Genomic DNA, 26,209 nt, shown 5'->3' with positions numbered 1-26,209 from the left:
CATGATTTTCTAGGAGATTCCTTTATAAACATTGAGATGTTTGGACAGCTTGTGTTTCGTTGTGAATATTACCTTTTATCCTGGCAGTAGTGTTAGAATACCTAAAACTATTATCTTATTTTCTGTTTTTTCTCCCTAGTCCTCTCCTGCCTTTCCTCCCCTCTCCCTCTGTTTGACTTGATTGATCTCTCTCTCTCTACATTTAACTGGAGTACAACTGACAGGAACGACCAATAGCTACTTCCTAAAATAAAATTATAATGTATACTGAAGTTTTAAGATACATAATTGTTTTCATTCTACAAAAATAATTTTTTTTAATCTTTTAGAAATTAAAGCAGGATATCGCTAGCCATCAAAGCAACATCAACACAATGCAGGAAATGGTTTGTGGTTTCATTGAAAATGCAGATGGAGCAACTGCTTCCTCGCTCCAAGAGAAACTTGACCAGTTGAACAGCCAATTGGGAGCAGTATGCAGTGAACAGCTGGAGAAAGAAGAGAAGTTGAGAAAGCTGCTGCCCAAAATGGAGCAGTTTGAGAAATTGGTACAGGACATTGGACAGTTCATGGACAGTAAATCACAAAGCCTGGCAGCTGGAGCAGATCCAAATAAAGACATTGCTTACTTTTCACAGAGAATGCTGGTGAATACGATGCTTGTAAACTTGTTTCTAGTTGTGATCCATCAGTTTTTTTTTGTTTGTAAAATGAGCACTAAAAAGCATTAGATGTAACTTATCACTAATGCACTTCAATTAAACATATGGGCAATTAATATGTTAACTTGCCAAGCCGTGTTCCAGACTCAACTACCTTAAGCTGACCTTCACTCTACCATAAAGTTAGAAGTGGATCTGCTCACTAAGTTGAGGACTGTAGTCATTCAATTTGAAATTCCTTGGATAATGAAGTGGTCTTTGTTTGCATGGAACAAGATCTGGATGTCATCCAAGTTTGACTAATAAGTGGTAAATTACATCTGTGCAAGAAAAAGCTGTTTCACTTACTATATTATTGCCTCCTTTCTTTACCACAAACACCATAGGGCCAGCATTGACCAGAAACCTAACTGGATACACACAAAAGGCCATAGTTACCGGAGCAAATAAAACACTGAAAATTCTGTAGGGAGTGGCTGAACTGCTGACTCCTCAAAACTGTTTCACCTACAAGTGATGAGTATGATGGAATTCTGTCCACTTGTTTGGATGGGTGCAACTGTAAAGAGAAAGTGAGGACTGCAGATGCTGGAGATCAGCGTCGATGAACGTAGCACTGGAAAAGCACAGCAGGTCAGCCAGCATCCAAGGAGCAGGAGAATTGACATTTCTGGCATAATTCATCAGGAATTATGCCTGAAACGTCAGTTCTCCTGCTCCTCAGATGCTGCCTGACCTGCTGTGCTTTTACAGCGTCACAATTTTCAACTCTGGGTGCAACTGTAACAGCAATTGGGCCAACCAGGACATAACACTCTAGTTAGTCAGCATCCTATTAAAATACCCTGTTCACAATAATACTTCATTCCCCAGCATTTGTATTGATAAGCAAGAGAAGCCATGCTATTTTTCTTAACTGCATCTGACTGTATATGTTTACCATAGGAGGAGAGTACAGAAATGGTAAAGCAAAGTGAAGATCTGCAGACTCTACAGCGACTGGCAGAGGAGCTGACAGCATCTGGCAATTTGACAGACAAGAATCAGCTCGCAGAAACTGTCAAAGACTTGACCAGAAGATACAAACATTTAGAGCAAGATGTTAAGAAGAGGTAAGAAACATTGTTCTATTAAATGGCTTATCTTAGGCCATTTTGTAGCTGAATGTTAATTTTGTAGGTAGCATAAGTCCAAAGTTCATAGAATTAATGTGTTATTGCTGCATTGAGAATAACACATTTGGACTAAAATATCATAGTTTGGCATTGAGAAGATTATCTCAATGTAAATTATTGTTATTTTAATGTTAAATCACTCATTTGGAAATAGATAGATTTGACATGATGTGTTCCTATCCTTTTTATTTCCACCATTTTCCATCCAAGAGGCTGATCAAGTGACCCAGTTCCAGAATCCCTTTCCACTTCTGCCAGCTGGTCATATACTATAAACCAGTATTCAGGTTCAATATTTCAACCCCTTTAATGCCTAAATATTTAGCAAAACAAGCAAATTTACACCCATTTCATTAATGTGATGGATTGAAATAAGGATAAATGTTTAGAATGAAAAGTGATAGTTTATATTGTAAGTTGGTTTCTCCACACAGATTCTTCTGTTGCTTTGCTTTCATTCCTTGAGTGATGGAAACCACCCGGGTTAAATTAAGAAAAGCATCAACTTTTGACAGTGCTATTTGATAATTCAGGGAAATCTCTTAATATTTGGAGTCAACTTGTCCAGTTACATTTTTGGGGAAACTCTGATTGAAACTCAGATGAGATGTCCAGGAGATTCTTTTTCTTTATATAGACAGAGCCTGGCAACATGGGTACTGCAGAAAAATCTGTCCTTCCCTGCAATGTAATTCTTTCAGGAGAGAGAATACATCTTAATATTGTCAATGCCATGAAGACATTGAGAGAGCAGGAGTGCATTATTGATGTAAAGAATAGCTTGTACTGAAGTGCTAAACGGTTTATTTATAGAAAGTGCCAAAATTTTGACATGACAACTGTCAAGTGCGTCCATGGAGCAATTGATTGACATGCTCACTTTGTTACATAGAACAGAAAATATTCATGAATGAATTTACCATTATCTCTGTATCATCCAGGACCTCTTGCAAATCAGTAGATTTGTTTAGACAGCGAGTGCTTTCTTATGCATATTGTATGCATCCAAATAACATTAGGAGTAATAACCCTCTGATTACATATCACTACTGCACTGCACCTGCCAGTCATTGACTTGCTTCAGTGGTACAGATACCAGCACGTTGTGACCAGACAGTATTGTGGTGATTTATGAATTTGTAAATCAATCACAAAACAATCTGTGATTATCTTGGTAGGTCACATCTGACCAAACAAAATATCTTGGTGTATTGCCTCTTTATAAATATATCACATGTGAGTCAGAAAGATAAACTAAACCTCTGTTAACACATCTAATGCCTTTATTCAGTGGTTAAATTGGGACATAATTAGTAATGGCATTAATTTGACATGATGCATGCTGTTTGATATTGGCATTAATTGAATTAGTTTTAGGCCTCCTAAGTATTTGCATGCTGTGTATGCAAGCACAGGCACTATTAGTGCCTTTGCTAAGTTGAGACTTTCTTGACTTCATAACTCTGTAATCCACTAGTATGAGGCTTCAAGGGCTTTAAGTATGTTTCCGATGAAACATTAATCTTTTTTTTTCCTCTTCACAGAAGCAGCTGAGTATTTCTAGCATTTTCTGTTTTATTCCACATTTCCAGCTTTTGCAATATTTTATTTTTATACTGCTTTGCTCATCATTAGTTGCACCTGTGTCCATTTGAAAAACTTGGGTGGTTTGGCCACGTGTTTGCAATTTGTCCCCTGGAGTCTGCATATAAAGAGGTTTTAGATTGTTAGTTGATGACAATGTGCCACATAGCACACCACAGTTGAGGGTATTTAGCAGTTCCAGTCCAAAGGTACGTGTTTCATGTATTTTTTTTGTCATATTTACATTTGCTTGATCATGTTTTATGCATTGTTTCAAGATTTTGCTTCCTAGCCTGAGATTCGCATGTTGAGTTAAAATTTCTGGTGAGACAACAATTACTATCAAGTAAGCTGGTACTGGCAAGACGAATATCATAATTCACTTCTTATCACAATGTTTTGTATTATTCTTAACACTCCCCATCTGTCCGTTTGTCACTCTCTTATGTCTGATGGATATAGTTGTAATGCAATTTATACAACTGAAAGTAAAGCCCAAGCCCCCTCCTCCATGTTTGAACTATCCAGAGTATCTATCAGGATTTGCTGTCAGACGCCAGTTCTATGTCTGGAATTGTATACGTGGCCCACATAAGACAGCCAACGTTTGTTGATTCTCTTGGAAGCTTGCACTGTGACTGGGTTTTCTTTTGGAAAATAAAAGCAGACCCAGAGAGTGGTGATTGTCATACCAATCTTCCTTGTGTGCTTGATACATCAAGGGGACTTGTGAGCCCTCTCTCCTTGCCAGGTCAGTTGATTGCAGGCTGTGTAATAACAATGGTGCACTATATCAAGAGAAAAATCAACTACAGTTACCAGGGATTATGCTGGGCACAGCATCAAATTATGTATTTTGTTAAGTTTTTCACTTATTTTTGTATCTGCCTGTTAATTCTCGAGAATGCTTCTTGTGAAATGTTTCAAATTTTGACTATGTATCTTTTGAGGACCAAACTCATGCTTATACTTTGTTGTGGTTCAAAGATGAAACTGAACTCATGGACTTCATTGTTGTATTGATAAGTAGCAGTTTGGAAAATGGAATTACACCTTTTTAAAATCAGTTTGCTGCAAAGCAAAATATTTGCAATGTAGCAAGGAATCTTCAGGTTTTCTCATGGTTCTTTTCAACAGTCAGTGTTGCTACTGGGAACCACTAAAGTCAATAAAAGATAATGTAGTGAGCCTTCCAGTGCATCACTTCTGGCAGCATCGATCAATGCTGTCTTTGATGCCAGTCACAATACAAATTCTAGTTTTTATTCTATTTATGACCTGATGGCAATGGATTGTTAATTAAAGTGCTTCAGAACATAGATACTCAATCAAGATATTGGTAAAGGAATTAACTCCTACTGTTAGGACACAAAGACAGCTAAATCAAATCTGTCTCCCTATCCATGTATTTGCAACATAGTGAAATTAAAGCATTCAGTGTCCCTCAAAATTGACCCCAACGGTTCCTAACCAGACTTTTTGAATAACCATTAATAAACTTTGTGAATAACTCATACTGTACACCAGAATTATAGTTTTCAAGATTTAACAATTTATTAATAATATAGCTTCAGCAGAGGAAGCTAAACAACCAGGCAATCTAATTAATGTATTTGATTTAAGTCCAATCTTTTGAATCTAATGCCTGCACTCATGCAGACAGATAAAGGATAAATCAAAAGAAAAAAATAATGAGACCTAACTGGCCAGTTCACTTAAGCCATCTCCATGATCCGTAATCTCACAGGCACGTGGGATTGTATCTTGCTTGGATTCTGGAGAGACTGCATGCAACTAGCTTCCTGTAGACTCTGAGGGATGTTCACTTAATATTTGTAACTGAGATGCTATTCTCTGAGCTTTCAGTAAGTTGATAGTGAAAAAATAACAATGAAGCAATCAAACTTCTATCTTGAAGTTTTAACCAGAACAATCCTCCTGACTTAATTGCCTTTCAAAATCAGTTCAAGCATTGGTTTCTCTTTGTTAATCTGGTTGTCTCCCTGTGAGACCCCTGTTAACTTTTAAACATCTGCCACTTGTTTAAGCATAATGCATCTTTGGAACCCAAATATTCTTTAAACAAGAATTCTTTGAACATTCTTTTGAGCATTCTTTGAACAGGAATCAACCTGCAATTAACTTCCAGGCCTGGCCTTGTAAGCCAAATATCAGTTTGTTTCATTTTATTTTTAAAACAAGCTGCTGCTCACAGTCCAAAGGTCAACTTCAGCTCACTGATATAAACTCCAAACCAAAAATGATCAAACTATAAAATCTAAATAATTGTAAGACCAGTGAGAGTTCTAACACTGCATATTTGCTAATTAGTCAAATTTGGAGTTCCTTAACCTTCAAATCAAGCTTGTTGCCCAATTTCAAAAGGGCAAAATGCTGTGCATACCAGAAAATATACTATGGTTTAGTTTTGAGTCTAAAATCTAACCAAAGGGTCAAGTGAGGGAAGAATCAACAATATGTAAATAAAACCAAAGCTGCTTTGTTTTTGGATAATCAAAACACTGATCAGACATCAAAACATGCCCTGGCTCAGTTAGTTCAAATAATTTAGGTTTTACTGTATTATTGTTCAGTGAAAAGGCAGGGGTGCACCTTGTTGAAGGAGTGAGGGAAAGAATGGGTGAACTTTGAAGGGATTGGGAGGTGGCAGCGCCGGCGAAGTTGGGGTTTGTAGTTGAGCCATGTCTTGGGGATGAAGGATGGGGCGGGGGGGGGGGGATTTTTCAAGAGTCTGGTACTTAATGGATGAGAGAAGGCAGGGGAAGTTGGTGAGTATGTCTTGGTTGAAGGAGGGAGTGAGCTATATTGTGGGGTGAGGGAATGGTCGGTGATTGTGTCTCAGGGTTGAAGGAGGGTGAGCTGTATTGCAGCAGTGAGTGATGGAATGGTCAGCGAGTGTGCCTCAGGGTTGAAGGAGGAGAGTGACCTGTATTGCTCTGGTGAAGGAGGAGGTAAGCCTTATTGAAGGGTAGAGGGAGGGATTGAGTGAGCCATGTCAGGTTGGGTGGGAGGTGAGATATGGAAGTAGGAAGTGGTGAGCCTTGTTAAAGGGGTGAGGAGTGTTTGCCGAACATCTCAGTGAGAGGAGGTTATAGAAGTGCAGATGTTCGGTTCGCCAAGTGTTAAGTTCATGATGAGAGAAAGCATGGCTGCATTAGAATTAAGACTTGGCCCCTTCACACTGTCCATGCATCCCCTGTGGCTGGGTGGCGCAGTGGTTAGCGCTGCTGTCTCATAGTGCAAGGGACCTGGGTTCTATTCCAGCCTCTGCAAACTCTGCACACAGTTGCCATTCTCCCCGAGTCTGTGTGTGGCTTTACTCCGGGCGGTCTGGTTTCCTCCCACAGTCCAAAGATATGCAGGCTAGGTAGATTAGCCATGGGAAATTCAGGGTTACAGGGGTATGGTAAAGGATTGGTGTGGGTGGGATTCTCTTCAGAGGGAAGGTGTGGACTCGATGGGCTGAATGGCTTGCTTCAATATTGTAGGGCGTTTATGGAGCTGGCATCAGAAGGTGAAAAGCGGTCACTTCAAATTGCAGCCTCTGTTGGACACTCCCTCTCCAATACTAGTTAGAGTGGGGATCCTTATTTCAAAAAATAAAGACTGTGTAGGCCTATTTGTATGTCAGCAATAATCTGCATTATAGGTAGGAGTAAGGCTAATGTGGATTAGTGAAAGAAAATGTGTTGACTAAGGAATTCTTGATGTAAGATTGAATAAAGATGTCCGTTTGCAAATGATAAACTTTTCGCGTGTTGGATGATGGAATACCAGTTGGGAATCCATTTGAGTTTGGATCTGACAAAGTGAGGATTTTGGGTAGTTAATGTTTTGGAGTTATAGAAGCTAATAGTCATTGTGCTGTGATGTGGAGTCTGAAAGCTAAGCTCAGGATTATAAACTGTGTGCTCGATTTATCAGAGTTGAACATTTGGACATAGGTGAACAGAGCAGCAACATTATCTCAATAAATTTGATGAAATAGTTACACAAACACCGTTGAACAGGTAGATTGTTTGAAAATGACATGAATGATTTTGGCAACAAATCCGTTTTTTTTCTGGTTTCATTAACCTTGACAGATTACACTGTCATCTCCTCAACAATCAGTTTGACATTGGGTTTGATGAGATTTTTTTCAACAGATTCTTGTTGCTGTCACTGTTAGATGAGCTGCAGATCTGAACCATTTTTGTTGATTTGTTTAGTAATCTTTACATTCTCAAGTTTCCCTTAATTTGAATTTAATCAAATTTGAAATGTCTTTTTCAAGAAACAATAGATTTGTAGGAAAAATGAACATGCTTGTAATGTTCCATTCTTATGTGAACGATTAGTCGCTCCCTGAATGATATATTCAAGTATTTTTCATGGGTAGAATTCTCAACAGTGTGCAACCTATTATTAATGGCAGATTCAAAATAGTTTTGTGTTCTGAGTTGGAGCTGAAAATATTGATGCATACTAGAAATGGTGACCGTGATGTACAACAAAGCTTGGATCGGATGTCAGTTCTTTCGTCGACCCATCAATGTTAACTTCATAACCATTGAACTGATGTTAAGCAGGTACCTGACTGGACCTGACTAGATTAATGCCTTTGCCCAATTTGAAATTCTTCCTGCTACTGACCAGTCAGTAGAGGTACTAGTCAAAGTCGTGCACTCCTAAGACTGTTCCACTGCACTGCCACTGTCCTTGACAATTCCCCACTTTCAAAGATGATGCAGAGTGATCATAATTTGCAAATTGTGTAAAGTAAAACAAAATCTGTGTTTTAAATATATCCATAAAGAAAATGTTTAAACATTAAAATAGTTCACATATTTGTCTAAGCTTATTATTTTTCATAATTTCTAGTGATAAATACATAAACATTTGAGCTTGTATTTTTCAGGGAAGAAGAAGCATTATCCTGCCAGCAGCACCTGAGTGAATTCACATCTCTAGTAGAGTCAGTTAGAAAATGGTTAAAGGAAACAGAGGCTAGTGTGCCAGCTTCTGAATCTGCGCTTGATACAGATGTGCTGGAGAAACAGGTCCAGCAATTAAAGGTGAGGAAGTGGAAAGAAAATAAAATACAAAATTTGCAAATTTATGGAACAAGACATATTTTGAATCTATACTTGCAGGATGGCTGTGTAATTAGAATTTCTATTTCGTTCTTCAAACTCTAAATTAGTCATGCCATTATCTGGATTATCTGATGGAAGGGGGAATGGTCTCAGGCAACATGATTACTACAAATTTGTTTATAACATTTGCCTTCCTCCTGGGAAAAGTGAAAATCATGACATAAATAAGATACATGTGTAAAATTGCAATTAGACAATGTAATAAAATGGCTTGCACTGATTTCACAGATCCTTATGGAAGATTGGTCATCAAAATCTCCACAAGTGCAAGAAATAAATCATAAAGGAACCCAGTTAGAAAGTCTCATCATGGAGTTAACGTCACCTGATACTTCCTTATTGTCCAGTAAAAGAGGTAATAGCAAAGATCATTGAAAGTGCAGTTAACTTGATGTTTTTGCATTTTAAAAAATAATTTTAGAATCCCTGTGTAATGCATGGTTTACTGTAAAAAGAAACAGACAAACTATCTGCTCAAACTTTCCTTCAGCCATCTGCAATTGTTTGAAAGTGAATGAGAATGATTTTTATTTCTTCATACCTTTTGGAAATGTTAAACCACTATCTGACGGCACAGTCATGATTGGGTTTTCTCCAACTACTTATTCTTGGCCATGCTGCCATGTTGGTAATTAATGAACAACTTTATAACACCCTAAATCAAGTGTGTCAGTAGAACTACTTACAAATTGCTTGCTTTTCTAATCCCTTCATGTTGTCCAGTTTTTCTTATGTGTCAGCTTTGTTTGTGACTTGCTTCAATGTTTTATTTAAGAAGTCACGATTTCTAATCAACTTTATTTGATCTATGTGCTTGCCATGTCAACATAGGCTAATTTGGTCAGTATGCTCTTTCTATGTAGATTATTTGATCTTAGAAAAGCTGTAGTGTACCCTTTTATTCCTATATTTAATGTAGTTTCATGTTTCTTAATAGTATACATCCATCCAAGTGAGTAAATATATGGCCTATGCCTCGCTTTTGCCCAGTGCAAGCAATTAAGTTATTACAAGCATACTCAAATTTTTAGTTTAGTTCTGTTGTTCTATGAAGATAGACGTTTTGCTGATGAAGACAATGTTAATTGTTCCTCCACCCTATGATCATTTTATATAACTAAATATGTTGATAGTGCTTGTTACAAGAAAGCAGTGAAGCTTGTTATCAATTATTATTTTAATAATGCCTCCACATATAATTTGAGATAATACATTCCTACTTGAAATTGTCCATGCTTCAGGTCAAAGTGATTCTCTGTTTGTCAGTGAAATTTATTGTAGCAACAAGAAATAAGTGTAGTTGGTGTAGCAAAGTTCAACCTTCATAAGTGGAAAGTACTTAACATTTATGCAGCACTTATAATCTTAATGTGCTTTGCATTTTGCAAAGTACTTTGATTGTAGTTACTGCTATAATGTGGGAAAAATAGAGCAAACTCTACGAACAGTTATGCTAAAAAGATGAGATAATCTGTTCTAGCGGTATTATATGTATTGGCCAAGAGATGGTGAGAGCTCCCCCTGCCTCTCTTCTAAGAGTGCCCTGATGTCTTTTTCTCAAGAAAGCAGGTAGAACCTTGTTTTCGTGTCTCTTCGGAAAGATGGCACCTTTGGTATTCCTCTATCCTTTTAGTGCTGCATACGTGAGTCAGGCTAAATGATATACTCTAGTCTCTGGAGTAGTATGTGAATTCATGGCACCGAGAAAAAGAGTGCTACCACTGAATTAAGATTGACACTTTAGATGCAATGAGCATTTGTAAAGAATTTAAAGATGCTACACTGCTTAATTTTCTTTGTGCATTAGTGTATATGGCAGGGTTTTCCACAATCTTGTCTACGAAATAACACTACTAAAGCTTAGCTGCATATATAGATGTATATTATAAATTATAATTATCCATGCTTCCTGCAACTTCAGCAATATATTTAAGGTTTATGTGCAGCTATTGCACAATGCAAAGCATTTTTAAAGCCAGCTCCATGTGTAGTGCTTATTAGTGTCTTGTGATATTCTGCTGATGGAGCATGTGTGCTCAGCTTTGTTCCTAACATTGGCTGTCCTGTGCACTGTTGTGTCTCCCTATTGTTTACTCAGGTTCTGTAATGATGAATGGTGGAGTGACTGCACCTAGTATGAATGGGTACCACAGAAACAAAGGTGAGAACATAGGAAATCTGAGGTGTTTTTCTGTTGGAACATCAATTATTTTTGTCCATGAGTGGATTCATATAGGAATGTTAAAGAGGGTAAAATCAAATATTAATAATGTACTGTACTCTTATCTGTACTGGAATACAGCCTTGGTTGACAAAATTTCTAATCTCTTGGTTTAATTGAGTACTTGCTATATAACCTGAACAATCATTCTTAATTGAAAACCAGAATTGATCGTTGTGGACTAACCCTTTTAATCGTATGAGATTCTACAGACAAAATGTGACATTGTATAACTGACAATTAAAAAATATTTGACAAGGATATTTAGTAATATTTGATTTTTTAAAAATGTGGATACAGTCCATTATGAGAAACTATATAACCTCCTTGTTACTATATAAACGTATTAGGAAAAGCTTCCAAGGAAACCCTAAAGTAGTCTATTGTTGTACTTCCCTTCCTTGGAGACAATTGTTTGGACAAAAAAATGGTGTAAATATTATCTGTAGTCTAATTTGAAACGGTAGCCAGGGTAAGCTGACACATGCTGCCAGGTAAAATTGCCAAGTGAAGTTATTAAAGTAGAAAGTTGCACCCAGTTTCAGGAGTCTGAAAACAATGACACTTTTAAGAATGTGGCCTATCATAGAGACGTACAGCATGGAAACAGACCTTTCGGTCCAACCTATCCATACCGACCAGATACCCCAACCCAATCTAGTCCCACCTGCCAGCACCCGGCCAATATCCCTGCAAACCCTTCCTATTCATGTACCCATCCAAATGCCTCTTAATTGGTGCAATTGTACTAGCTTCCACCACTTCCTTTGGCAGCACATTGCATACACGTGCCACCCTCTGTGTGAAAAAGTTGTCCCTTAGGTCTCTTTTATATCTTTCCCCTCTCACCCTAAACCTATGCCCTCTAGTTCTGGACTCCCTGACCCCAGGAAAAGACTTTGCCTATTTACCCTATCCATGCCCCTCATAATTTTGAAAACCTCTATAAGGTCACCCCTCAGCCTCTGACGCTCCAGGGAAAACTGCCCCAGCCTGTTAGCCTCTCCCTATAGCTCAAATCCTCCAACCCTGGCAACATTCTTGTAAATCTTTTCTGAACCCTTTCAAGTTTCACAACGTCTTTTTGATAGGAAGGAGACCAGAATTGCACGCAATATTCCAATAGTGGCCTAACCAATGACCTGTACAGCTGCAACGTGACCTCCCAACTCCTGTACTCAATACTCTGACCAATAAACGAAAGCATACCAAATGCGGCCTTCACTATCCTATCTACCTGCGACTCCACTTTCAAGGAGCTATGCACCTGCACTCCAAGATCTCTTTGTTCAGCGACACTCCCTAGGACCTTACCATTAAGTGTATAAGTCCTGCTAAGATTTGCTTTCCCAAAATACAGCACCTCGCATTTATCTGAATTAAACTCCATCTGCCACTTCTCAGCCCATCTGGTCAAGTTCCTGTTGTAATCTGAGGTAACCTTCTTCGCTGACCACTACACCTCCAATTTTGGTGTCATCTGCAACTTACTAACTGTACCTCTTATGCACGTATCCAAATCATTTATAGAAATGATGAAAAGTAGAGGACCCAGCACCGATCCTTGTGGCACTCCACTGGTCACAGGCCTCCAGTCTGAAAAAGAACTCTCCACCACCACCCTCTGTCTTCTACCTTTTGAGCCAGTTCTGAATCCAGATGGCTAGTTCTCCCTGTATTCTCAGATCTAACTTTGCTAACCAGTCTCCCATGAGGAACCTTGTCTAATGCCTTACTGAAGTCCATATAGATCACATCTACCACTCTGCCCTCATCAATCCTCTTTGTTACTTCCTCAAAAAACTAAGTCAAGTTTGTGAGACGTGATTTCCCACACACAAAGCCATGTTGACTATCCCTAATCATTTCTTGCCTTTCCGAATACATGTACATCCTGTCCCTCAGGATTCCCTCCAACAACTTGCCCACCACTGAGGTCAGGCTCACTGGTCTGTAGTTCCCAGGCTTGTCTTTACCGCCCTTCTTAAACAGTGGCATCATGTTAGCCAACCTCCAGTCTTCGGCACCTCACCTGTGGCGATCGATGATACAAATATCTCAGCAAGAGGATCAGCAATCACTTCTCTCGCTTCCCACAGAGTTCTTGGGTACACTGATCAGGTTCTGGGGATTTATCCACCTATACCTGTTTCAAGACATCCAGCACTTCCTCCTCTGTAATCTGGACATTTTGCAAAATGTCACCATCTATTTCCCTACAGTCTATATCCTTTTTCCACCCTAAACACTGATGCAAAATACTCACCTAGTATCTTCCCCCATTTTCTGCGGCTCCACACAAAGGCCGCCTTGCTGATCTTTGAGGGGCCCTATTCTCTCCCCAGTTATCCTTTTGTCCTTAATGTATTTGTAAAAACTCTTTGGCAAATAGAATTAAAGAGAATCTAAAGCTATCTCATGTCCCCTTTTTGCTCTCCTGATTTCCCTCTTAAGTATACTCCTACTGCCTTTATACTCTTCTGAGGATTCACTTGATCTATCCTGTCTATACCTGACAGATGCTTCCTTCTTTTTCTTAACCAAACCATCAATTTCTTAGTCATCCAGCAATCCCTCTACCTACCAGCCTTTCATTTCACCCTAACAGGAATATACTTTCTCTGGATTCTCGTTATCTCATTTCTGAAGGCTTCCTATTTTTCAGCCATCCCTTTACCCGCGAACATCTGCCCCCAGTCAGCTTTCTAAAGTTTTTAGATTAGATTAGATTCCCTACAATGTGGAAACAAGCCCTTCAGCCCAACAAATCCACGCCAACCCTCCGAAGAGTAACCCACCCAGACCCATTTGTCACTGACTAATGCACTTAACACTGAGCAATTTAGAACGGCCAATTCACCTGACCTGCACGTCTTTGGACTGTGGGAGGAAACCGGAGCACCCGGAGGAAACCCACACAGACACGGGGAGAATTTGCAAACTCCACACAGACAGCTGCCCAGGGCCAGAATCGAACCTGGTCCCTGGTGTTGTGAGGCAGCAGTGCTAAACACTGAGCCACCGTGCCACCCCTCTTGCCTAATACCATCAAAATTGGCCTTTCTCCAATTTAGAATTTCAACTGTTAGATCTGGTCTATCCTTTTCCATCATTATTTAAAATCTAATAGAATTATGGTCGCTGGCCCCAAAGTGCTCCCCCACTGACACTTCAGTTACCTGCCCTCCCTTATTTCCCAAGAGGAGGTCAAGTTTTGCACCTTCTCTAGTCGGTACATCCACATAGTGAATTAGAAAATTGCCTTGTACACACAAGTTCCTCTCCGTCTAAACATTTAACACTATGGCAGCCCCAGTCTATGTTTGGAAAGTTAAAATCCCCTCCCGTAACCACCCTATTATTCTTACAAATTGCTGAGATCTCCTTACAAGTTTGGTTCTCAATTTCCCTCTGACTATTGGGGGGGTCTATAATACAATCCCAATAAGGTTATCATCCCTTTCTTATTTCTCAGTACCACCCAAATAACTTCCCTGGATGTATTTCTGGGAATATCCTCCCTCAGCACAGCTGTAATGCTATCCCTTATCAAAAATGTCACCCCCCCCCCTTCTCTCTTGCCTCCCTTTCTATCCTTCCTGTAGCATTTGTATCCTGGAACATTAAGCTGCCAGTCCTGCCCATCCCTGAGCCATGTTTCTTTAATTGCTATGATATCCCAGTCCCATGTTCCTAACCATGCCCTGAGTTCATCTGCCTTCCCTGTTAGGCCCCTTGCATTGAAATAAATGCAGTTTAATTTTTTTGTCCTACCTTGTCTCTGTGTGTGTGTGTGTGTGTGTGTGTGTGTCTTCAGTTCTCAACTGTACCAGTCTCAGATTGATCTCTTTCCTCACTATCTCCCTGGGTTTCCCCCCCACCCCCCTCCCCAACTTTACTAGTTAAAATCCTCCCAAGCAGCTCTAGCAAATTTCCCTACCAGTATATTAGTCCCCTTCCAATTTTGGTGCAATTCATCCTCCTTGTACAGGTCACTTCTACCCCAAAAGAGATACCAATGATCCAAAAATGTGAATCCTTCTCCCATACACCAGCTCCTCAGCCATGCATTCATCTGCTCTATCCTCCTATTCCTGCCCTCATTAGCTCATGGCACTGGGAGTAATCCAGATATTACTACTCTCGAGGACCTCCTTTTTAAATTCCTGCCTAACTCTCTGTAATCTTCCTTCAGAATCTCAACCTTTTCCCTTCCTATGTCATTGGTTCCAATGTGGACAATGACCTCTTGCTGGCCTCTCTCTGAGACATCCTTGATCCTGGCACCCGGGAAGCAACACACCATTCTGCTTTTTCACTGCTGGTCACAGAAACGTCTGTCTGTACCTCGGATTAGAGAATCCCCTAACACAATTGATCTCTTGGAACTCGACATACTCCTCGTTGCATTCAAGCCAGTCTCAATGCCAGAAACTTGGCAGATCGTACTATGTTCCCCCAAGAATCCATCACCCTCCTACATTTTCCAAAACAGCATACCTGTTTGAAATGGATATATCCACAAAAGACTCCTGCACTAGCTGCCTACGTTTCCTGGAGTTAACCCATCTATGTGACTGTATCTGGGACCCCCCCCCCCCCAATATCTGCCATCCATCACATACTGTTGCAAATTCCTCATTGCTTCTAACTGTCTCTCCAACCGATCCATTCGATCTGATAAGATTCGCAGCCAACAGCATTTATGGCAGATATAATCTGCAGTAACCCTTAACCTCACTTTAAACTCCCACATCTGACGAGAAGTACATATCACTCTATTAAAGGCCATTTTTGCTCCTTCACAATCTATAGACCCAGAAATTAACACTGTCTTATTCCTCTACAAACACGGCCCCAGCTTAAATTAATACTTATGGCTTATATTTTAAGTTTAATCAAGAGACATATCTCCAAAAACATATAATTAAGAAAGAACCCACTCTATTCACTACTGCAGATTCTCTGTAGACCACACTTAAAACCATGATTAACTTATCTGATTCTGTGTTGTGAACTTCGCCCAACAGTTCCTCCAAGATCAGTTGTGAATTTCACTTTGTTAATTTTCCCAGATGCACTCTGATCTCTCAAATATAAAACCATACATTTCTATAACAGTAGACAAACCATTATTTGTAAATATTATGCATTGATACATATAATATCACAATGATCATCTCATCAATGTAAGTTTTTCTGATGATCCTCTAAAGATCATGGTGCTACTAACTAAATAGTCTCATTTTGGCCATTTGTGGTTGACATGTATTTTTCCATTTGTAGACCTTGCAGAAATTCAACAGTGTGTCTCTGATGTGAACCATGATTATAAGACCCTTGGAAATGTACTAAAGGAATGTCAGGACCACCTTCAGGCCACAATTTGCCAAATGCAAGAGGTTCAAGAAGAAACAGATTCTGTTCTGAAATGGCTAGAGTTAAAAGAGCATACTTTGACCAGGTTGAATTCATCACCGGCCAAAACTCAAGCTGTGAAAACACAAGTAGAGCAAAACAAGGTAAATGTAACAAACTTATTTAATAGTGTAAATGTAATCCCTCACTAATACCTCACTTAAATCATTACAATACCTTAGCAAATTAAACTTCTGAAGCCTGTGATTGCCCATTATTTTTCAGTTTATAAATGGATGCTGCAACTTTAGGGAGAAAGGAAAGGGAGGAACAAGTTATGTTGAGGGCACAAATAGAATGAAAGTAGTCCAATTGATTTATTTTCTCAGTTTTTTTAAAGCAAAATAAGTGTTCCAGCTTCATTTAATCATTCAGATTGAATGTTTGATTCTGAACCACAGGAACATTCATAAGGGCTAAAGTTAATTGCTGTGAAGGCTGGGTTCCTCAATGTGAGCCCAGATCATCAAGTAGTATAACTTTCTTCATGTGAAGACCTGAATTTTCAGTTCTGATATGTGTGCATAAACGCTTGCAATATAATTCAGGTTACTTTAACTTGAGTTATCCTCAATTGTAGATTGGTTGATGAACAAAGATAACACTGTTTTTGTGACCTTATGGAGTATATATAGTTTACACTCTGTCATCTGATATTTAAGAAACCAAAGCTCTAATATGTCTCTATCTTTTGTTACTTTGTTTGCGCTCTGGTCAGGGCACACAAATTGAAAAAATGTTTTTTAGCCAAATAGCTTGAGCTGTTTAATTCTTTTCGTCTTAATGATTTCAGTTTTGTTTAGGTTCTGGATTTTAATTTTGTGCAATTTATGTTGCGTAAAATGTAAGGACTAAAGACAATGTATACTTGATTCTTAAAGAACTGACATAAAATTTTGTGCAATTAATTGTGCTACCATGTAATTCTTCAATAAGTAAATATTTCAGAAAATGCCAGAATTAATGCTGTATTTTATTGCATGCAAGTTTGCAAAGTTCTTAATAACTAAATTCCTTTGTCATTAGGCATTTCTTGTTGAGCTTGTACAGAATTCTGGAAAAGTTGAGAAGCTGAAAGAGACATTACAAGACTTATTGAAAAAAAATCCAGACTCACCTGAAGCAAAGAAGTTAATGCAAGTGCTAGAACAAATAGGTAAAGCAAGTATGATACAGTGCTAATATTCATACATTTGGAATGGAATACCTTACCCTCAAAACAAACAAACGAAGCATACAGGAACTGAACTGGCAGGTGAAGTTAGGACGTGGAATTGGTTGGGCTGAATAGTCTGCTTTCATAATGTAATTTCTCTGTCAGGATGGGAAGTTTAATTCTGTAGATGATATTCCATGAAATAGTGGGAAAATAAAAGAAAATAATTATCTAAGCAAGGGAAAATGCTTAAAATAATCTGGTCACTGAACTGTGTATAGTCCAACCTGCTTCATGTATTTTTATTAATGTGTTTATATACAGAAGTGGAAGGAAAGTCTCTGGTTTGATCCCTGGTTCATGCCAAATTAGCACAGAAAATGTAGATATTAAGAGGAGAACTTGATACCAACTGGAAAAGTGTACATGTGAAGATCTTGGGTGGCAATATGGAGGGTTAGGATGCATTTCTGTAGTTGCTGTGTGTAATAACATATTTACAATGGTACATGCAGAGCTCCTATTCACTACTTTTCCCAAGTTTAGAATGAAATTCTATTCGGTTGAGCATCTACACATTGCAGTAGCAATTCTTTATCAATTGTTCAAGCTTATCCATGATGAGTAGCTATTTGGATCAGTTAGGGTGGGAATATTGCTTGCCCTTTTACTGTATCTCCACCTCAGTCACTGAAACAAGAGGGGTGAAAATTGGGGGGAAATGTGACAACTATAACCAAAATGTTCAAATCTCTGATTCATGCAAGAAACTTGGAATTGAGATTTTAAATCTCATTTACCTCGGAAGATTTCAGTTCTACTCATAAATCTGTTTTGGGTCATCTAGATTGAGGTGTTTTTTTTTTAAATTTTAGATTATGGTTTGTTCTGGAAACTTGATTAGCTATTTGGTCTAGAATATTATTTTAACAATAGTTCTGAAGTTGTAGTTCTCAAAAGTTAAAGTACAAGCCTTTGTATAATTTTATAGTGTATGAATAGGTGCAATTATTTTAATGATTTGCATTATGATTTTGTTGAGCAGCATAAACCAATACGTATAATATTGCGTGTAGCTTTTCTCAGATTAAATCATTGAAGTCCTCTTCTTTATTTAGAGTCAAAGTGGACTCGTGCCAATCAGATAGTAACTGAAAGACAACAAAAACTTGAGGAATCAGCCAACCTACTCTCAAATTTCCAGAATACAGAATCACAGCTCAGTCCATGGCTATCAGAAAAGGAGTTAATGATGAGTGTATTGGGTCCTCTATCAATTGATCCAAATATGCTGCGTGCTCAGAAACAGCAAGTACAGGTAAAACTAAGGACCAGAATTGTCAAAATTATTTACAGATGCAATAAAAAGATTGTATATTAAATTATTCCTGATATCTCTAATTAAAATCTTTTGTTCGTGACAGTTCATGTTGAAAGAATTTGAGACTCGTAAACCCCAGTATGAACAGCTAAACAAAGCAGCAGAAGGCATACTGTGTGCATCTGGAGATGTATCCCCTCCTGACAGCCAGCTGAGCAATCAGCACAGAACCATTAATGACAAATGGAATAAACTTACCAATCAGCTCAGCAGCCGTTCAAATCAAATTGATCAAGCTATAGCCAAAAGTACACAGTACCAGGAGCTACTGCAGCAGCTCACTGACAAAATCAAGATCCTCTGTGATAAACTAAGCAACCAGTCTGTGATTAGTACTCAGCCAGATGTTGTCAAACAACAACTCGAAGAAACCAGTGAAATTCGCTCAGATTTGGATCAGCAAAAGGAGCAGATTGAACAGGCACAGATTCTCTGTGATGACCTGTCTTCTCTTATCGGTGAACAATATTTAAAAGATGAGCTTCGGAAACGCCTAGAAGCAGTTGTAATGCCGTTTAATGGTCTTGAAGAGAGAGCAGGTAGGCATTGATGCTGCAGATTTAGTTATAGTGTGGCAAAAGAAATTGTAAAACAATTTAAAACCGTTTATCATCTGACAGATGTACTGAAAAAACAGATTCCTATAATTTTTGAAGTTGTTGTTTTTGGTTACTTTTGTTGCAGATGCTTTCCACTCTTCCACCAATATGCATGGGAACTTAGCTGAAATCTCTGTAGTCAATAGCTGTCAGAAGCAGGTTAAATTATCCACTTCCTCTCAGAGATGGAAGAGACTCAGCTAATACTTTTCAGCTAAGTCTTTGACTCTGGCTGAGCACTTTACGTCCAGAGGAACAGTGAGCACTAATAGCCTTATCATTGTCATCGCAAGAACTATCACCTTGTTCTTTCCCAGATTAGTTCGATGTTTATTTGATATTTACCTTTTAATTGCTACTTTCATTAAAATACTCTAAAAATGGATTTCCTACTTAACTCCTATGATTAATATTCCAACCTGCTTCCCATTTCTGTGCTTCAATTAACTTTGAGGCCAAATCTGTGCTCTGGGAATCACGGAGGGAGTGGTCTTTTTGGAATGCTGATAGGGGAGGGGAGGGAAATATATCCCTGGTGGTGGGGTCCGTTTGGAGGTGGCGGAAATGACGGCGGATGATCCGCTGTACATGGAGGTTGGTGGGGTGGTTGGTAAGGACCAGTGGGGTTCTGTCCTGGTGGGGGTTGGAGGGACGGGGCTCAAGGGCCAGAGCACAGTCCTGAAACTCAGTAGTATTATAAATGTTATTTTTGTAACAATCATTACTTGTTTCATTGATTTTAACCAAAATTACCTTATTTTCAACTCTGTATTTAGCAAGACAGATTATACACTTTAAAATGACTGTACAATTTTACAGTGCACACAGTAGATAAAAAAAAACAACTGTTCCATCAATAATTAAAATATTATATGTTAAATATATAGTATATATACTTGCAATTAAGGTTTGCAATAATATTTAAAAATATTTTAAATATCAATTCAATGGAAAATTTGAAAGATGACCGGAATTGTGTATGTTTCCAAATAATGTGTGATCATTATTATTTACAGGTGATCGGATAAACCAACTTCAGACAATTCTGGCCAGTTCTCAGCAGTTTCAACAGACCTTTGATGAACTCAAGCTGTGGCTAGATACTAAATGTAGTGAACATGCTCAAAGGTCTCCTGTGTCTGCAAACTTTGATATTTTACTGTCTCAGATAAGTGAGCAGGAAGAGTTCCAAAAAAGCCTGAATCAGCATTCAGGCTCATATGAGATGATTCTTGCTGAAGGAGAGGCTCTATTTCGAAGTGCCCAACCTGGGGAAGAAAAAACGATCCTTCAGAGTCAGTTGTCAACTCTTAAAGGACAGTGGAACGATCTAACCAAACAGGTTACAAGCAGACATTCTAAACTTAAAGACTGCCTGCAGAAAGCACAAAAGTACAGACAGTATGTGGAAGACTTGCTTCCATGGATTGGAGATTGTGAATTTAAAATTAAAGAACTGGAGATTACTGTTGATCCAGGACAGCTTAATTCCTCTTTAGCTAATGCTAAAGATCTGCATCATGATGTGGAGAAACACCGTTCACTCCTGGAAATGATGAATACTGCTGCTGATATTCTTGTTGAGTCTTGTCAGGTCAATGAAGAAGGAATTAGGGATGAAAAAGCAGGTATAAATCAAAGAATGGACCTTATTACAGAACATCTTCAAACCAAGAGTGAATCAATCGAAGAGATGGCTCAAAGGCTAAAGGAGTTTCAGGATTCCCTGAAAAACATTCAGAAGAAACTTGATGGGACTAAGCAACAGCTTGAAATATATGATGCTCTTGGACCACAAGCCTACAGTAATAAGAACTTGGAAAAGCTTAGGACACGGCAGGAATCTCTGCAAATGTTAGAGCCACAAGTAGAGTACCTGAGAGACCTTGCCCAAGGACTAGCAGCAGATGCCCCTGATGGTGCAGATTCATCACAGCTTCGACAGCAAGCAGAGGTAGTTCAGCAAGAATACAGTGATGTAAAACAGAGAGTGGATGAAAGTTGTTTATCAATGGAAAACAAACTTCAAGGAATTGGGCATTTCCAGAGCCGTGTACGAGAAATGTTTTCATACCTTGCAGATCTGGATGATGAACTGGATAGCATGAGTCCTGTTGGTAGGGATTTGGACAGCCTACAATCGCAGATTGATGATATTAAGCAATTCATGAGCAAGCTTAAAGAATTAAAAAAAGACATTGAAACTTCAGAAAAAGAATGTAAGCAGATGCTAGAAGTAGAAGGCAGTCCAGACCTACAAGGATTGAAACGAGAGCTTGAAGCCTTGAACAAACAGTGTGGTAAACTACTGGAACGAGGGAGGAACAGACAAGAGCAAGTAGAGATGACTGTTTCACGAGTTGATGATTTTTATGAAAAGCTTAAAGAACTGAACAGCCTCCTAACTAAAACAGAAGAGGGTGAAGAATTGCAAGGAATGGTAGGAACAGAAGTTGATGTTATCAATCAGCAATTGGCAGACTTTAAGGTAGGATTTCTTTTAACTCAGCCCATAGTACTTTTTAAGAGATTTCCAAAGTGATAAATAGTTCCAAACATTTTTTTTCTATAAGGTATTAGTAATTTGTTTCAGTACTACTACGATTATTTGAATGTATATTTTTAGTTTCAATCAGCATCATTCTTATTAAATCCATAGTAATTGAATCCTGTTAGGATGGGTGAACTGAAGCGTTGTTCTTGTGTGGCAATGTCCATCTTGTAAATTATCATCCGCTCCTTTAGTCTGTGCTGTTGGAATTTTTATTTTGGATGATTAATGGTGGTACACACCATCTATATGCACATTGGCTAGCAGTAATTTTTATAAATCATAAATTCAGGTTTATCTGAAAGGATCCTTATGGAACATATGCGTTCTATTTCAAAGTACCCAACCTGAAGAAAAAAATTAAAGCTTTAGGGCAATTGTCAACCTTCAAAGTAAGCGAGATCAGCTAATGAAACAGCTAGCAGGCAGATATTGTAGGCTCAAAGATTGCCTTCACAAAGTGTAGCAATACTGACAGTATGTAAGGACTTGCTGACATGGATAGGAGACTGTGAAGTTTTCAGACATTGTACTGATGCCAGTCACTACAGTGGCTTAAGAAAGTAGGGGGTTACAATTTGTTTGAAGGCAGTTAAAAATCAGTGTTTATGCAACTGAAAAATTGAGATTGATCGATCAGCAACGAGAAGGAGGAGTAACTGAGCATCATTTCATTGAGAAAAGTGAGGGAGGTAAAAGAAAAGTAGAACCAATAATTTGAGAAGTTTGGGAACAACAGATGGAATTAATGCTTCAGAAGGGAGAGAGGGGGAGCAATAAGTAATTGAAGGGGTGGAGACAAGTGTGAATTTGAAGCATATTTATTGTGTAGAATGGGACAGCACAGATAGTGGAACATGAGAAGAAAGCAAATGAAAAAATTCAAGAACAGAATTTTTTGGGTGGGAACAGGAGGGTGTGGAGGTTCAAGGAAAGAGAAGCCATATCTGATGCTTTGTTTTTGAAGTGTAGAAGATTGAGACAGCTGTAAGACTAAGAATGACTTGGAACAGAAGAAGCAGAAGGCAGAGCAGTGGATGTGATCTGTATGGACTTCAGTAAGGCATTTGACAAGGTTCCTCATGGTAGACTGGTTAGCAAGGTTAGATCACATAGAATACAGGGAGAACTCACCACTTGGAGATAGAACTAGCTGTAAGGTAAAAGACAGAGGATGGTGGTAGAGGGTTGTTTTTCAGACTGGAGGCCTGTGACCAGTGGTGTGCCACAAGGATCAGCGCTGTGTCCACTGCTTTTTGTCATTTATGTAAATGATTTGGATGTGAACATTGGCAAAGTTAATAAATTTGCAGATGACATCAAAATTGGAGGTGTAGTGGACAGCGAAGAAGGTTACCTCAGATTACAAAGGGTCTTGATCAGATGGGCCAAGGCGTGGCAGATGGTGTTTAATTTAGATAAATGTAAGATGCTATGTTTTGGAAAGGCAAATCAGAGAAGAACTTATACACTTAATGGTAAGGTCCTGGTGAGTGTAACTGAACAGAGACCTTGGCGTGCAGGTTCATAGTTCCTTGAAAGTGGAGTCACAAGTACATAGAATAGTGAAGATGGCGTTTGTATGCTTGCCTTTATTGGTCAGTCTGTTGAGTGTAGGAGTTGGGAGGTCATGTTGCGTCTATACAGGACATTGGTGAGGCCACTTTTGGAATACTGTGTGCAATTCTAGTCTCCCTAGTATAGGAAGGATGTTGTGAAACTTGAAAGGGTTCAGAAAAGATTTACAAGAATGTTGACAGGATTGGAGGTTTTTTTTTAAGATTAGATTACTTAGTGTGGAAACAGGCCCTTCGGCCCAACAAGTCCACACCGACCCGCCGAAGCGCAACCCACCCAGACCCATTCCCCTACATTTACCCCTCCACCTAACACTACGGGCAATTTAGCATGGCCAATTCACCTAACCTAATTTTTGGACCGTGGGAGGAAACCGGAGTACCCAGAGGAAACCCACGCAGACACAGGGAGAATGTGCAAACTCCACACACAGTCGCCTGAGGAGGGAATTAAACCCGGGTCTCTGGCACTGTGAGGCAGCAGTGCGAACCACTGTGCCACCATGTTGCCCGTGAGCTACAGGGAGAGGCTGAATAGGCTGGGACTATTCTCCCCGGAGAATCGGAGACTGAGGGGTGACCTCAGAGAGATTTATAAAATCATGAGAGGCATGGATAAGGTAAATAGACAAGGTCATTTCCCCGGGTGGGGAGTCCAGAACTAGAGGGCATAGGTTTCAGCTAAGAGGGGCAAGATTTAAAAGGGATCTACGGGATAACTTTTTCATATAGAGGATGGTGTATTTATGAAATAAGCTGCCAGATGAAGTGTTGGAAACTGGTACAATTACAACATTTAAAAGGCACCTGAATGGGTATATGAATAAGAAGGGTTTAAAGGGATATGGGCCAAGTGCTGGCAAATGCAACTAGATTTAGTTAGGGTATCTGGTCAGCATGAAGAAGTTAGACCTAAGGGTCTGTTTCTGTTTTGTACATCACTATGACTCTAAGCAGAGTGCAGTGATTTAAAAGTGAATATCAATCCAGGAACACCACTTTGGGGAAATATGAGCAAGGCGAGGAGCAGTTTTTTCAATTGTGAAATGATAGACAAAAGACTGCAAAAGAAAATTGGAGTGAGGATAAACTGGGAGCAGCATGTTTTTGGATGGAAGAAACAGAAGCAGGGAAGAAAACACAAGGCATGTTTTGTTTGGTTTCAAATACTGCTCAATTTTTTAAATTAACCAGCGTAGAGCATTTTTTAAGTTAGGATATATTACCTATTATTTAAAATCTTATTGTATGCCTGCTTTCTCTTTTCTTCCATCCCTAATACGAATAAATAGGCAATTACCCAAGCAGAGAAGCTGTTGGTATACTGATCCATACATGTTTGCTGCAGTTTGGAAGTTAAGATCTTACACTTGTCATCTTCACTGTTCTCTGGTTTTGTGTCCATTTTGACATCCATTGTCTACCATTAATGCCCAAGCTTTATATAGAATCATGAGCTAACACAGAAGGTGGCTGTGTGATCAGTGTGCTTGTGCTCTCTCTTCAAACCAGCTGTCCAGTTTATTCCCACTTTCTTACTCTTTACCTTTTTTTTTATTTCAAGCAGTTAGCCAATTTTTAGAAAATTATTTTTGTACCTTGGGCTCCAATCCTCATTCTCCAGGACAAACCAGGATTGGCAACAGATATTGATCTTCCCAAAGATGTCCACATCCCATGAAAGGGAGGAAAAATGCATGACATAATCGTTTGACTTTGTCAGTTCTACTACTTCTGCCTAAATCTCGGTTTTCTGGTTTCATTAGACACCCTTATGCTGTTGGATTTTTTTTTATTACTTATTCAATTAAAACTGTCATGTTTTTACATTTCTCTCTATTCTTCCCTTTGCTGTCTCTGATCTAGGAAGTTTGGTTTCTCTAATTTTTAAGTAACTGAAGTCATTAATCCCATGTGCTGATGGTCCACACTATTCAAATGAGGAAAATCTTTTTTTAGGGGTTTGACATAACCCTGTGGTTTTTAGAATCCCCACTGTGTAGGAACAGGCCCTTTGGCCCAACAAGCCCACACCGAACCTCCAAAGATATCCCACCCAGACCCATTTCCCTACATTTTATCCCTGACTCTTGCACCTAACCTATACACTATGGGCAATTTAGCATGGCCAATTCACCTAACCTGCACATTTTTGGATCGTGAGAGGAAACTGGAACACCCGGAGGAAACCCAGACAGACACTGGGAGAATGTGCAAACTCCACATAGACAGTCACCCAAGGCTGGAATTGAACCCAGGCCCCTGTGAGGCAGCAGTGCTTACCACTGAGCCACCTGTGCCAACCAAAGTCAAAGGCAAATATCTTCAATGCCCTTTTTATCAAACTGATCTACTAGTCCTGCCACTGTCAAAGACTTAGCATGTGTACAGCTGTCTTAAAATATAAACATTCTACTGCCTGTTCAAATGTTCCTATCAAATATAACACTTGTCTGCATTTAATTTTATCTATCATGCGTCTGTCCATTTTACAATGACTTGGACTTGGATTTCTGGAGATTCTGAATAATACATTAGTCCCAACAGCAACCCTGAAAACAGCACAGTTCCATGCCACCTGAAGAATAGCCATTTATCACTATGCTGTTTTTCTACCGCAGAGTCAAGTTTGTATGTACGCCCATTGCCCTTCAATACCAAGGGATTTTGTTTTGCTAGTGTATTATACAATATTCTATCAAATATTCTTTGAATGTTCATATGTA

The 26,209-nt window shown here is 39.0% G+C and overlaps 1 protein-coding gene across 1 annotated transcript in view; it reads left to right on the top strand.

Moving 5' to 3' along the window:
- LOC122563694 (microtubule-actin cross-linking factor 1) overlaps window positions 1–26,209 on the top strand; it is a 536,485-nt gene that overhangs the window by 359,385 nt on the left and 150,891 nt on the right. The window contains 10 exon segments of the mRNA XM_087976866.1: window positions 330–647; window positions 1,608–1,774; window positions 8,343–8,499; window positions 8,809–8,935; window positions 10,679–10,741; window positions 16,088–16,323; window positions 17,246–17,375; window positions 18,494–18,693; window positions 18,800–19,295; window positions 20,372–21,843. Of these exon segments, the coding sequence (XP_087832992.1) occupies window positions 330–647; window positions 1,608–1,774; window positions 8,343–8,499; window positions 8,809–8,935; window positions 10,679–10,741; window positions 16,088–16,323; window positions 17,246–17,375; window positions 18,494–18,693; window positions 18,800–19,295; window positions 20,372–21,843 (3,366 nt within the window).

This window comes from Chiloscyllium plagiosum, unplaced genomic scaffold (genome assembly GCF_037043375.1).
Source record: "Chiloscyllium plagiosum isolate Xiang-an unplaced genomic scaffold, Cpla_swu_hap1 HiC_scaffold_30, whole genome shotgun sequence".
NCBI classification, from domain to species: Eukaryota; Metazoa; Chordata; class Chondrichthyes; order Orectolobiformes; family Hemiscylliidae; genus Chiloscyllium; species Chiloscyllium plagiosum.
This window is presented reverse-complemented; position numbering and strand designations above follow the sequence as displayed.